Source organism: Rana temporaria, chromosome 3 (assembly GCF_905171775.1).
Source record: "Rana temporaria chromosome 3, aRanTem1.1, whole genome shotgun sequence".
Lineage (NCBI taxonomy): Eukaryota > Metazoa > Chordata > Amphibia > Anura > Ranidae > Rana > Rana temporaria.
In genome coordinates, this window is record NC_053491.1 from 308,882,716 (window position 1) to 308,895,107 (window position 12,392).

Below are 12,392 nucleotides of genomic sequence, written 5' to 3' on the forward strand. Positions count from 1 at the left end.
TAGAAACAGCAGGATCCTGGAAACCAAATATGCACACGGAAGCCACTTTCCATCTCCTCACACAGATGTAGGCCTTCCACGTGCAACGGTAAATCTTCTGATAGGACGACTTCCGTGCCCTCAGTATGGTAGATATCACCGAGCCAGACAGGCCACGGTTCCATGCCATGCTGTTAAAGCCAGCGACTAGGGCAGGATGAAGTGAGAAAATATACCGCTCTCAAAGTTGCTGATCCCTTGGCTTTGCTTCCGTCCCACTGGACCAAAAGGGTGCTGGCTATGCGCAGGTGCATTGGATAGAAAAAAGTCCTGGACTGCCGCACTCCTAAAACGATGTGTCTATTGCAAATGAAATCCAAAAAACAACCAACCAACCAAAACAATGCAGTCAAAATAAAGTGAACAAAAAGGAAAAAGGTGGCCGACATGTTTCACATCATATAATGCGTACTCGTAGCTTATTCGAGTAAGCATCATACGATGTGAAACATGTCAGCCACCTTTTTCCTTTTGTTCACTTTATTTTGACTGCATTGTTTTGGCTGTTTTTTGGATTTCATTTGCAATAAAGGACATCGTTTTAGGAGTGCGGCATTCTAGGGCAGGATAAAGTATGGGACCTTGCGACAGAAGGTCCTCTCGCATCGGCAGACGCCAAGGAACATCTGCTATCTGACGCACTAAGACTGCGTACCAGGGTCGTCATTGGAATCCCTATCGGCCTCCACTCTGAAGCAGATGGGGGGGGGGGGGGGTCCGCCCATGGGTTTTTTGACCTGGCCGACTGAACCCCCTAGACAACCCCCCCCAACCGGTAAGGCTGGCGTCCGCCGTGATCACCGCCCAGTGAAAAAGGAAGGAACGACTTCCCGGACCAAAGAGTCAGGGATGTCAGCCACCAAACCAGGGAGGCCCTGACCCGGTGGCTTACCCGGATTTGACAATCCGGGGACGACGGGCATTTGTCCCAACTCGACAGAATTTCCCTCTGCAACACTCGAGTGTGGAATTGAGCATAAGGGACTGCCTCGAAGGAGGCTACCATGAGACCCAGGGCTCGCATGCAAAAAGTATATCGACGACCATCTCTGGTATGCCAACAGCTGCACAGTCTGCAATTTTTCCAGAGGGAGAAAAACTCCCGCCTCTGAAGAATCCAGAACCAATACCAGGTAAAGTAGCTCAAGATAAGTCTGGCAAAATTCTCACTATAGACCCTTCATGGGCAATTTCTCCTGCCTTGCGCGCATAGAGATGAAAGCGGCAAACAACATCTCTGGTCTATTCACATGAATTTTACTGAATGGGGCCCCAGAGATCTGCGTAGTCTTAAGTTCCAAGTCATGAGAGGGGGCAGGAGTGGCTAACTGTTGACATATTGCCAGGACAGTGGACTGTAATGTTTCACGTCCTATAGCTTCAGGGATCCCCCTAAACCGCAAATTATGTCGGTGGTTATGGTCCTCGAGCTCTTCCAACTGCAATTGCAGGGAAGAGGCATGAGAGGCTTGTAAGGTGTGTACCTGTTCCAGATGGATGACCCGATTTTCCAGGGAAGCCAAAGATGTCTCTCCTTTCTTAAGTCTGTCTGTTAACTGTTGTACCTCTGTCTGAACCAGCTTTAGAGCTCTACGATGCATTTCTTCCAGGCGTGCAGCCATCGCCTCCATGTCTGCTCACGTTGGCAAGACCTGCAGGAGTGCTCTGAGATCCAGGTCTCCGGGTACTGTAGGGGGAAGCATCGCGCTGCTGACCGTCCACTTCGCACTGCACTCCCGGACCCATCCCCAGCATGTCTAAAATTAGTGAGCGGGGCGAAATCTAAAAATTCTGTTGGGTGCAACAAGATGTCCGCTTGCCCCCTTCTCACTATCATTACTGTGCAGGAGTGTGGGTGGAGCAAGATGGCAGCGACGAAACGTCACTTCCTGACGAGACAGCCGCTGCGGGTGTACCAAGATGGCCGCCACTCCGGAGGTAGGCCGAAGCCGGGGACTTTCCTATGGCCAAGGCTGCGGAGTGCTCCGCGGATCGCGTGCCGATCCGAACAGGGTAGCCCATTCGGATCACGGATCATTGACGATCCGTTGCACCACTACCGGGTAGTAGAGCTGCATTAATGACCAAATTGCCGGGGGAATGGTCAGAGCTCTGTGAGCATCTCTACTCTGCAAACTTCAGGCCACTCCCCCTCGTGATCTTTATTCTAAGCAAAAAAATTGTGATTCTCATTTTAGCCAAAATAGTGCAGCTCTAACTTACACCTGTCCCAGCGAGCCGATGAGAGCCTGAGACGGCCCGCTCTGCCCCCTCCACAGCTCAGCACTCCAATGAGCGAGGAGGGAGAAGAGCAGAGAGCTGTGACCGACAGTCTGCAGCTCTCTGCTCACGGATCTCTCAAAACTGAGTGATCAGCGGTGTTCGATCACTCGGTTCTCAGTGCAGAGGCACCTGACGGATGCAGCATCGGACCAATGCTGCATTCGCCTAGGCAAGTATGAATCTCAAAATAAATAAATAAACAAACAGAAGGGGAAACCATACTTCTCTTAACTAGTTAGTTGCTGCCCGCCCACCATCAAAATGACAGCAGGGCAGTGATAGCAGCCGCGCCGTTTTGCTAGGACATGGCGTGACCCCGATCTCTGTAAAGAGCCGCATCCAGCTCTTTAACTATGTGATCGGCTGTGTCCAATCACATGTAAACACAGAGATGCCGGTAATCAGCTCTCCTTGCCACACACAGTGTGTGTGGCAAGGAGAGCCGATCAGTGGCAACTCCATGCAGGGGGACATCTAGGAATGTAATAAGGCTCATCAGTGCCCCGATTACAGTGTAGCAATGTAGTGTCACCAATCAGTGCTTACCAGTGCCAGCAATCGGTGCCCACCACTGCTACCAATCAGTGCCCATTAGCAATGTCAGTCAGTGCTGGCCATCAGTGCTGCCCATCACCGCTGTCGATTAATGCCCATCAGTGCCGCCTCATCAGCACACATCAATGAAGGTGAAAAATCTACTGACAGAAACTAAATGTTTGGTCTTTTGTTTTTGTAAAAAAATTTAAACCCAGCAGTGATTAAATATAGGGCCGAAACAACTAATCGATTATGAAATTAAATCGATTACAATTTTCATAATCAATTAATCGGCCAGTAACATAATGGTGTTAAAAAAACTAAAATTAGCCTTTTATAGTACAAAAAAGCAAATCGCTACTGTAAGTATTAATTTCACTGTCCCACAGTAAAAAAAATGGCCTGGGTCACACCATTTTTTTTGGTGCTTTTTGCAGAAACACACTACAGTTAATTTACATGTTTTCCTATGGGACACGTTCACATCCATGATTTTTTTTCGGCTGCTGCATATTTGGCAAGGGCGGGACTTAACGCAAAACGGTGCCATTTTTTTTGGTTCAATGTACTTCAATGGAGAAGCTGCAGAAAAGCATGTTTTTTTTTTTATTTATTTTTTTTTTTTTTTAAGGCCATTATCCGATTAATCGAAACAATAATCGTCCAACTTATCGATTATGAAAATAATCGTTAGTTGCAGCCCTAATTAAATATCACCAAAAGAAAGCTCTATTAGTGTGAAGAAAACAATAAAAAAAATTGCTTGTGTACGGTGTTGCATGACCACGCAATTGTCAAGTGTTACAGCGCTGAAAGCTGAAAAATGGCTTGGGCAGAAAGAGGGTGCAAGTGTCCTGTAGGCAAGTGGTTAAATAAGGACAATGCACTTTTGGTGCATTCTTGATTCGTTTTAGTGTTCCAGTACAGAGCAGGAAAAATGTAGAATGTTCTTTCCCCCCCAACTGTACTGTGCCTGTTAAACACTGCTAGTTTGCCCCCTCAAATGCAGCCAGTTTGTCCCCAGCCCCACACTTACCTTCCTCGGATCAGCGCCATTCTCCTCCACGCTCCCTCAACGTCGCTTCAGCCAATCAGGTGACGATAACCAGTGCAATGCAATGCATGAATATATCTATTGTTGAGTGATGGGTGCAGGAGAGAGGGGGCGGCACTCCTGCACCCACTATGGAAACACAGCCACTCTCACCTACTTTCCATGCTTAACCACTTAAGGACCGCCGCATGTACATATACGTCGGCAGAATGGCACATTGGCGTACCTGTACGTCCCTGCCTGGTCGGGGGTCCGTTCGGACCCCCCCCCCCCCCCCGGTACATGCGGCGGTTCCATAGGCTTCAGGAGCGATCCAGGATGAGGGGGTGGCCAATTGTTTCCAGCCACCCCCTTGCGATCGCTCCCAGCCAATCCGCGCACTCCCCCGCCTCTTCCTGTGCTAAGTGTAAACACAGGAAGAGGGAAGTGATGTGATCTCTCCTCGTGTCGGTCTTTTCGACCACCGCTGAGGAGAGAAGACATCACACAGTAAGTTGCACCTAACAGTACACTGACACAGGTACACATAGGCACACTTAAACCCCCCCCCCCATTCCCCTGTCACAGTGTGTCACTGAATGCAGTGATCATTTATTTTCCAATTACTGCATTTAGTGTCAGTGTGACAGAAAAAAAGTGTTAGGGCAGTTAGTCTTAGGCCCCTTTAGGTCCAGGGTAGCCCCCTACCCCCCCTAATAAAGGTTTAACCCCTTGATCACCGCCCTAGTTAACCCTTTCACCCCCTATTGCCAGTGTCACTAAGCGATCGTTTACGGATCGCTGTATTAGTGTCACTGTTGCCGCTAGGTAGCTAGTTTTTTTTTTTTTAGGTTCGCCGCCAGGTTCTATAGCGTTAGGTACCACCATAAATAAAGGTTTTAACCCCTGATTGCCCCTAGAGTTAACCCTTTCACCAGTGATCACCGTATAAGTGTCACTGGTGACGCAGGTTAGCCAGTTAATTATTTAGGTTTAGCGTCAGGTACCCCCATATATTACCTAATAAAAGGTTTTAACCCCCTGATTGCCCCCTAGTTAACCCTTTCACCAGTGATCACCGTATAAGTGTTACGGTTGACGCTGGTTAGTTAGTTTGCTTTTTATAGCATCAGGGCACCCGCCGTATACAACCCAATAAAGGTTTAACCCCCTGATCGCCCGGCGGGTGATATCAATAAAATTTTAGCGCCAGTCAGGGTCTGCGTCGCCCCAGGCAGCGTTAGGTTAGTGCCAGTAACGCTTACACCCACTCGCAAAGCATACACCCCCCTTAGTGGTATAGTATCTGAACGGATCGATATCAGATCTATACTAGCGTACCCAGCAGTTTCGGGTACCCAAAAACGCATTGTTAGCGGAATCAGCCCAGATACCCCCTAGCACCTGCATTTTGCCCCTCCGCCCAGCCCAGCCCACCCCACCCAAGTGCAGGATCGATCACTGTCACTTCAAAAACACAACACACATAACTGCAGTGTTCGCAGAGACAGGCCTGATCCCTGCGATCGCTAACAGTTTTTTTTCGAAACGTTTTCTACATTTTCCTTTCTATAGTCAGGTGCTTTTTTTTACCTGCGAATCACCACCAGTGTACCACTAAATTTAGAGCCCAAAATGGCAAAGCGAATGTACACTGGTGAAGAGGCTTTTAGGATCCTGAGCATGTCAGATAGTGAAGTGGAGGTCACGCATCTGTCAGATTCGGGCTCAGAATAGGATCCCATTTACGACAGCGGCTCCACGTCAGATAGCTCTGACGACAGAGTTGTGGTCCCTGCTAAGGCCAGGCGTACCCGACCCCGTTCTGATGTTGTTGAGCAGCAAGAACCGCAGGACCCTTGTATGGAACAGAGAGCCAGTACTAGCGCCGCTATTCCTTCTGGTGGATTGGCAAGCACCAGTGGCCTAGTACACCCTGGTCGTTCATCCAGCACTGCAGTATCAAGTGGTGACGTGGCGAGTCCCATAAGTGCAGTTCAAGCTGGCAAGCACAAGTAGTGTCCTGCTGCCACCAAGAAGAAGACAAAGACAGACCCGTCATGCCTATAGTGTCCTTTCTGCAGAATTCGCCTATCCTGATTGGGTCCCCACCACTTCTGCAGAACCCATACTTCCCCCATTCACTGGCCAACCCGGTATTCAGGTGGATACAGCAAATTTTATGCCACTTGATTTTTATTCGCTTAATTTCACGGAAGATCTCTATAGATCTATTGTGGACCAGACTAATTTATATGCTGGTACCTACATCGCCGCTAATCCCCAGACTCTCCTTGCCAAAGAATGGAAACCTCTGGAGGTGTCCGAATTTAAGACCTTTCTGGGCCTTACCCTCAATATGGGCATACACCAATTTCCTCAGTTGCGCATGTATTGGTCCACAGAGCCAATTGACCATATGCCCATATCCTCTGCTCACATGGCCAGAAAACGATACGAGGCGATCCTGCGGTTCCTGCATTTCAGTGACAATGCACTTTGTCGTCCACTTGGAGACCCTGAATTTGACCGGCTCTACAAAATTCGGCCCTCATAAACCATTTCAATGAACGTTTTGCAGCCTTGTTTAATCCCCAGCAAGTTGTCTGCGTTGATGAGTCCCTAATTAAATTTTCTGTCCACTTGTCTTTCAAGCAGTACCTTCCCAGCAAGCGTGCCAGATACGGGGTCAAGCTCTATAAGCTCTTTGACAGGGCAACAGGCTACACATGGAGCTTTAGGGTTTATGAGGGCAAAGATAGTCAGGTAGAGCCGGAAGGATGCCCAGATTACATGGGGAGCGCTGGCAAAATGGTGTGGGACTTGGTGTCACCCTTATTCGGAAAGGGGTACCACTTGTATGTGGACAATTATTACAGCAGCGTGCCACTTTTTAGTCACTTGTTTGATCGTCAGATTGGAGCATGTGGCACCGTGTGACCTAATCGCCGGGGCTTTCCCCAGCGGCTTGTAGATGCCCGTATTAGGCTGGGGGCGAGAGCCTGCTGCAGATGTAATAATTTGCTCGCTGTGAAGTGGCGGGACAATAAGAATGTTTTCGTCCTTACCACCCTTCACGCAGACACAACAGTAAAAATTTGTACGGCGACTGGTGTTGTGGAGAAACCCCTCTGTGTCCACGAATATAACCAAAATATGGGAGGGGTGGACCTCAACGACCAGTTGATGGCGCTGTATCATATTGCCCGTAAGACGAGACGCTGGGACAAAAAAGTGTCTCTACATTTATTTCAATTGACTTTACTGAATGCTTTTGTCTTATACAAAGCTTCAGGACGGACTGGATCCTTCCTTGCATTCCAGAAGGAGATCATCACAGAACTCCTGTATCCAGGCGGTTCTGTACCTCACCATCCCCTACCAAATGCAGTAAGCCGACTGCACGAGAGGCATTTTTCGTATGCCCTCGAGAGTACCCCTACCCAACGAGCCCCCCAAAGAAAATGTCACGTCTGTAGCAAGCGCGGATTTAGGTGTGACACCCGTTATTTTTGTCCCCAATGTCCTGCCAATCCTGGTCTTTGTATTGGTGAATGTTTTGAACGCTTCCACACACAAGTTAATTATTAGTGTAGGGTAAAACATTTCACAGGCTAGGCACACTTACACAGGGTCTCCCAAGATGCCATCGCATTTTGAGAGACCCAAACCTGGAACCGAAAAGTTGAACAGTTACAAAAAAAAAAAAAGTGTTAAAAAAAAAAAAAAAAAAAAAAAATAGTTGTCGTTTTATTGTTCTCTCCCTCTCTATTGTTCTGCTCTTTTTTACTGTATTCTATTCTGCAAAGTTTTATTGTTATGTTTTTTCATGCTTGCTTTTCAGGTATGCAATTTACTTACTACTGTTTTCAGTTACACCATTCAGCTGTTGCGGACTTATTTATCTTGACAGCAACAGCGTTTGCTCCCACGATATATAAAGCCGTGACTCCAGTGCTGTAGGAGGCGATTTCACCACCACAGTTAAAAAAAAAAGAGCATATATGCCGAAGCATGGGGGCATTAGGGGCCGAGGAGCGATTTTGCTCCTAATGCCGCGTACATACGGTTGACATTCCTACGGAGGCTTTCCCGTGGAAAAGTCCGACCGTGTGTACGCGGGATAGAAAAGTCCGACCGTGTGTACACGGCATAACTTTTTTGCCGGAGAATGCCCCCATGCTTCGGCATATATAAATGGTGCATGTATGCCCATCATTAGTGGGTGGATGAAGGGAGGTATTCTAATGGTGGGCATACCCACTGATCAATCCATATGTGGAAATTACACTCCAAAATACATTCTGCTGCTTCTCCCGAGTACGGGGATACCACATGTGTGAGACTTTTTGGGAGCCTAGCCGCGTATGGGACCCCAAAAACCAATCACCGCCTTCAGGCTTTCTAAGGGTGTAAATTTTTGATTTCACTCCCTATCACAGTTTTGAAGGCCATAAAATGCCAAAATAGCACAAAAAAAAAAAAAATGACCCCATTTTGGAAAGTAGACACCCCAAGGAAACTGCTGAGAGGCACGTTGAGTCCATTGAATTTTTTATTTTTTTTTGTCCAAAGTGATTGAATAATGGAAAAAAATAAAAAATAAAAAAAACTTGTCACTAAATGATATATTGCTCACACATGCCATGGTTATATGTGGAGTTGCACCCTAAAATACATTCTGCTGCGTCTCCTGAGTACGGGGATACCACATGTTTGGGACTTTTTGGGAGCCTAGCCACATATGGGACCCCGAAAACCAATCACCACCTTCAAGATTTCTTAGGACATAAATTTTTGATTTCACTCTCACAAATCTTGAAGCTTCTAGATTGTAAGCTCTAACGAGCAGGGCCCTCTGATCCCTCCTGTATTGAATTGTAATGTGACTGTACTGTCTTCCCTGATGTAAAGCGCTGCGCAAACTGTTGGCGCTATATAAATCCTGTATAATAATAATAATAATAATAATAATAAGGCAGTGCTTGGTTTTCGGGGCCCCATACACGGCTAGGCTCCCAAAAAGTCCCACACATGTGGTATCCCCGTACTCAGGAGAAGCAGCAGAATGTATTTTGGGGTGCAATTCCACATATAACCATGGCATGTGTGAGCAATATATCATTTAGTGACAACTTTGTGCAAAAAAAAAAATCAGTTTGTCATATTCCCGCAACTTGTGTCAAAATATAAAATATTCCATGGACTCGATATGCCTCTCAGCAAATAGCTTGGGGTGTCTACTTTCCAAAATGGGGTCATTTGGGGGGGGGGGGGGGGGGTTTTGAGCTATTTTGGCATTTTATGGCCTTCGAAACTGTGATAGGTAGTGAGGAGTGAAATCAAAAATTTGCGCTCTTAGAAATGCTGAAGGTGGTGCTTGGTTTTTGGGGACCCATACGCGGCTAGGCTCCCAAAAAGTCCCAAACATGTGGTATCCCTGTACTCAGGAGAAGCAGCAGAATGTATTTTGGGGTGCAATTCCACATATAACCATGGCATGTGTGAGCAATATATCATTTAGTGACAACTTTTTGAATGACAAAATGGGGTCATTTGGGGGGGGGGGGGGTTTGAGCTATTTTGTCATTCAAAAAGTTGTCACTAAATGATATATTGCTCACACATGCCATGGTTATATGTGGAATTGCACCCCAAAATACATTCTGCTGCTTCTCCTGAGTACAGGGATACCACATGTTTGGGACTTTTTGGGAGCCTAGCCGCGTATGGGTCCCCAAAAACCAAGCACCACCTTCAGCATTTCTAAGAGCGCAAATTTTTGATTTCACTCCTCACTACCTATCACAGTTTCGAAGGCCATAAAATGCCAAAATAGCTCAAACCCCCCCCCCCCCCCCCAAATGACCCCATTTTGGAAAGTAGACACCCCAAGCTATTTGCCGAGAGGCATATCGAGTCCATGGAATATTTTATATTTTGACACAAGTTGCGGGAATATGACAAACTGATTTTTTTTTTTGCACAAAGTTGTCACTAAATGATATATTGCTCACACATGCCATGGTTATATGTGGAATTGCACCCCAAAATACATTCTGCTGCTTCTCCTGAGTACGGGGATACCACATGTGTGGGACTTTTTGGGAGCCTAGCCGTGTATGGGGCCCCGAAATCCAAGCACTGCCTTATTATTATTATTATTATACAGGATTTATATAGCGCCAACAGTTTGCGCAGCGCTTTACATCAGGGAAGACAGTACAGTCACATTACAATTCAATACAGGAGGGATCAGAGGGCCCTGCTCGTTAGAGCTTACAATCTAGAAGCTTCAAGATTTGTGTGAGTGAAATCAAAAATTTATGTCCTAAGAAATCTTGAAGGTGGTGATTGGTTTTTCGGGGTCCAATACGTGGCTAGGCTCCCAAAAAGTCCCAAACATGTGGTATCCCCGTACTCAGGAGACGCAGCAGAATGTATTTTAGGGTGCAACTCCACATATAACCATGGCATGTGTGAACAATATATCATTTAGTGACAATTTTTTTTTTTTTTTTGTCATTATTCAATCACTTGGGGAAAAAAAAAACATTCAATGGACACAACATGCCTCTCAGCAGTTTCCTTTGGGTGTGTACTTTCCAAAATTGGGTCATTTGGGCGGGTTTTGTACTGCCCTGCCATTTTAGCACCTCAAGAAATGAGATGGGCAGTCATAAAATAAAAGCTGTGTAAATGCCAGAAAATGTACCCTAGTTTGTAGACGCTATAACTTTTGCGAAAACCAATAAATATACGCTTATTGCGATTTTTTTTTACTAAAGACATGTGGCTGAATAAATTTTGGCCTAAATGTTTGACTAAAATTTAGTTTATTCGATATGTTTTACTTTTTGTTATAAGAAAAATAATTTTTTTTTTCTAAATTTACGGTCTTTTTCCGTTTGTATCGCAAAAAATAAAAAAAATCGCAGAGGCAATCAAATGCCATCAAAAGAAAGCTCTATTTGTGGGAAGAAAAGGACGCAAATTTCGTTTCGGTACAACATTGCATGACTGCGCAATTACCAGTTAAAGCAGCGCAGTGCCAAATTGTAAAAACACCTTAGGTCTTTTAGCAGCATATTGGTCCGGTCCTTAAGTGGTTAAAAATGTAACCTTGGTGCCTAGAATTTAGCTTCATCTTTACCAAGAATAATTAAAGCGCAGGATTAGACATAGCAGACGAAAGGGAATCTATGCTTTACTGTTTTGACATTAAAGCGGGGGTTCACCCTAAAAACGATTTTCTAACATTACATCCAGCTCACTCTCTACATTGACAGTTTTTTTTTTTGCTGTACATACCTCGTACAGCCATTTCCTTCCCCGGCTTCCGGGTCGGGACTCCCGCGGGAGTGGGCGTTCCTATCCAGCAGGTGATGGACGTGATGACAAAAACGACCTTCCCCCGTTGCATAAGGAGCGTCACGAGTTGCCGCAAGAAGCCGAACGTCGGTTCGCATGCGCCGTCTCGCCTTCTTTCGGCAACTAGTGACGCTCCTTATGCGACGGGGTGAGGTCGTTTTTGTCATCACGTCAATCACCTGCTGGATAGGAACGCCCACTCCCACGGGAGTCTCGACCCGGAAGCCGGGGAAGAAAATAGCTGTACGGTATGTACAGCAAAAACAAAAAAAACAAAAAAAAAAACAGCATACTGTCAATGTAGAGAGTGAGCTGGATGTAATGTTAGAAAATCGTTTTTAAAGGGTGAACCCCCGCTTTAACAGAGTGACTTTGAATTCTAAGTCTGCTTCAAACAACTGATAAGCCTTACTGCATTTCAGAACTAGCACAAGAACGTTTTAGAATGCATGAGGCTTTTAAGGTGTACCAACCAACCAGCGCCGGGATTAGACTAACAACAAGGATATTAATTAACATTGTCCTTATATTGCAAGCCTTAAGGGACGTGGATCTATACTTTTTTTTTTTCAACATAAAGAACAACACGATTATCCGACTAGTCTCTTACGCTAGCAATAGTTGCAGGGAGGCGGTAAACCAAAGATGGCGATCGCAGACGTCCACAATATAAACAGGTCCTTCAAATTGCCGCACGATAGTAGTCAGCACCTAACATTTTTAGTTCAAGAAAGTACTCGTGCTTTACAGCAAATAAAAAATACTACAGGAACCCGACTTCAAGTTCTGTCTTACCTTTTTCAGCTCTAGGTCTACAGATCCAGCCATATTGCTTCAGTTGAAGAGTGCACGTCTGAACAATGCGGGATGTGATTGGTTGCTTAGAGCCAATAAGCAATGGCTGATTACGAACAAAGCAAACGGAGGTTATATGTATGTAATTAAAAATAGAAATGTGAATAGTCTGATAAATGCATTTATGAGATGTGTACACAGGGAGAATCTCAGCACCACTGTGATTTCATGCGCATAAAAATCCATGTGTGTTGGTTGTTTCTTTTCATTAATTGTTATATTAAAATGAATAAAACTTCATATGTGGCTTGATAATTTAAAGTGGTAGAAAACG

The 12,392-nt window shown here is 45.7% G+C and overlaps 1 protein-coding gene across 3 annotated transcripts in view; it reads right to left on the reverse strand.

Annotated features, from left to right (window-relative positions):
• Nucleotides 1-12,167, reverse strand: part of PFDN1 (prefoldin subunit 1) — a 102,833-nt gene extending 90,666 nt beyond the window's left edge. For all 3 annotated transcript variants that reach the window (XR_005747995.1, XM_040344798.1, XM_040344799.1), the window contains exon 1: nt 12,059-12,167. Coding sequence is in view for 2 of the 3 variants with exons in the window: in XM_040344798.1 (XP_040200732.1) it covers nt 12,059-12,091 (33 nt within the window). In the remaining variant the exon portion in view is untranslated. The remainder of the gene's footprint in view (nt 1-12,058) is intronic.
• Nucleotides 12,168-12,392: the final 225 nt, after the last annotated feature.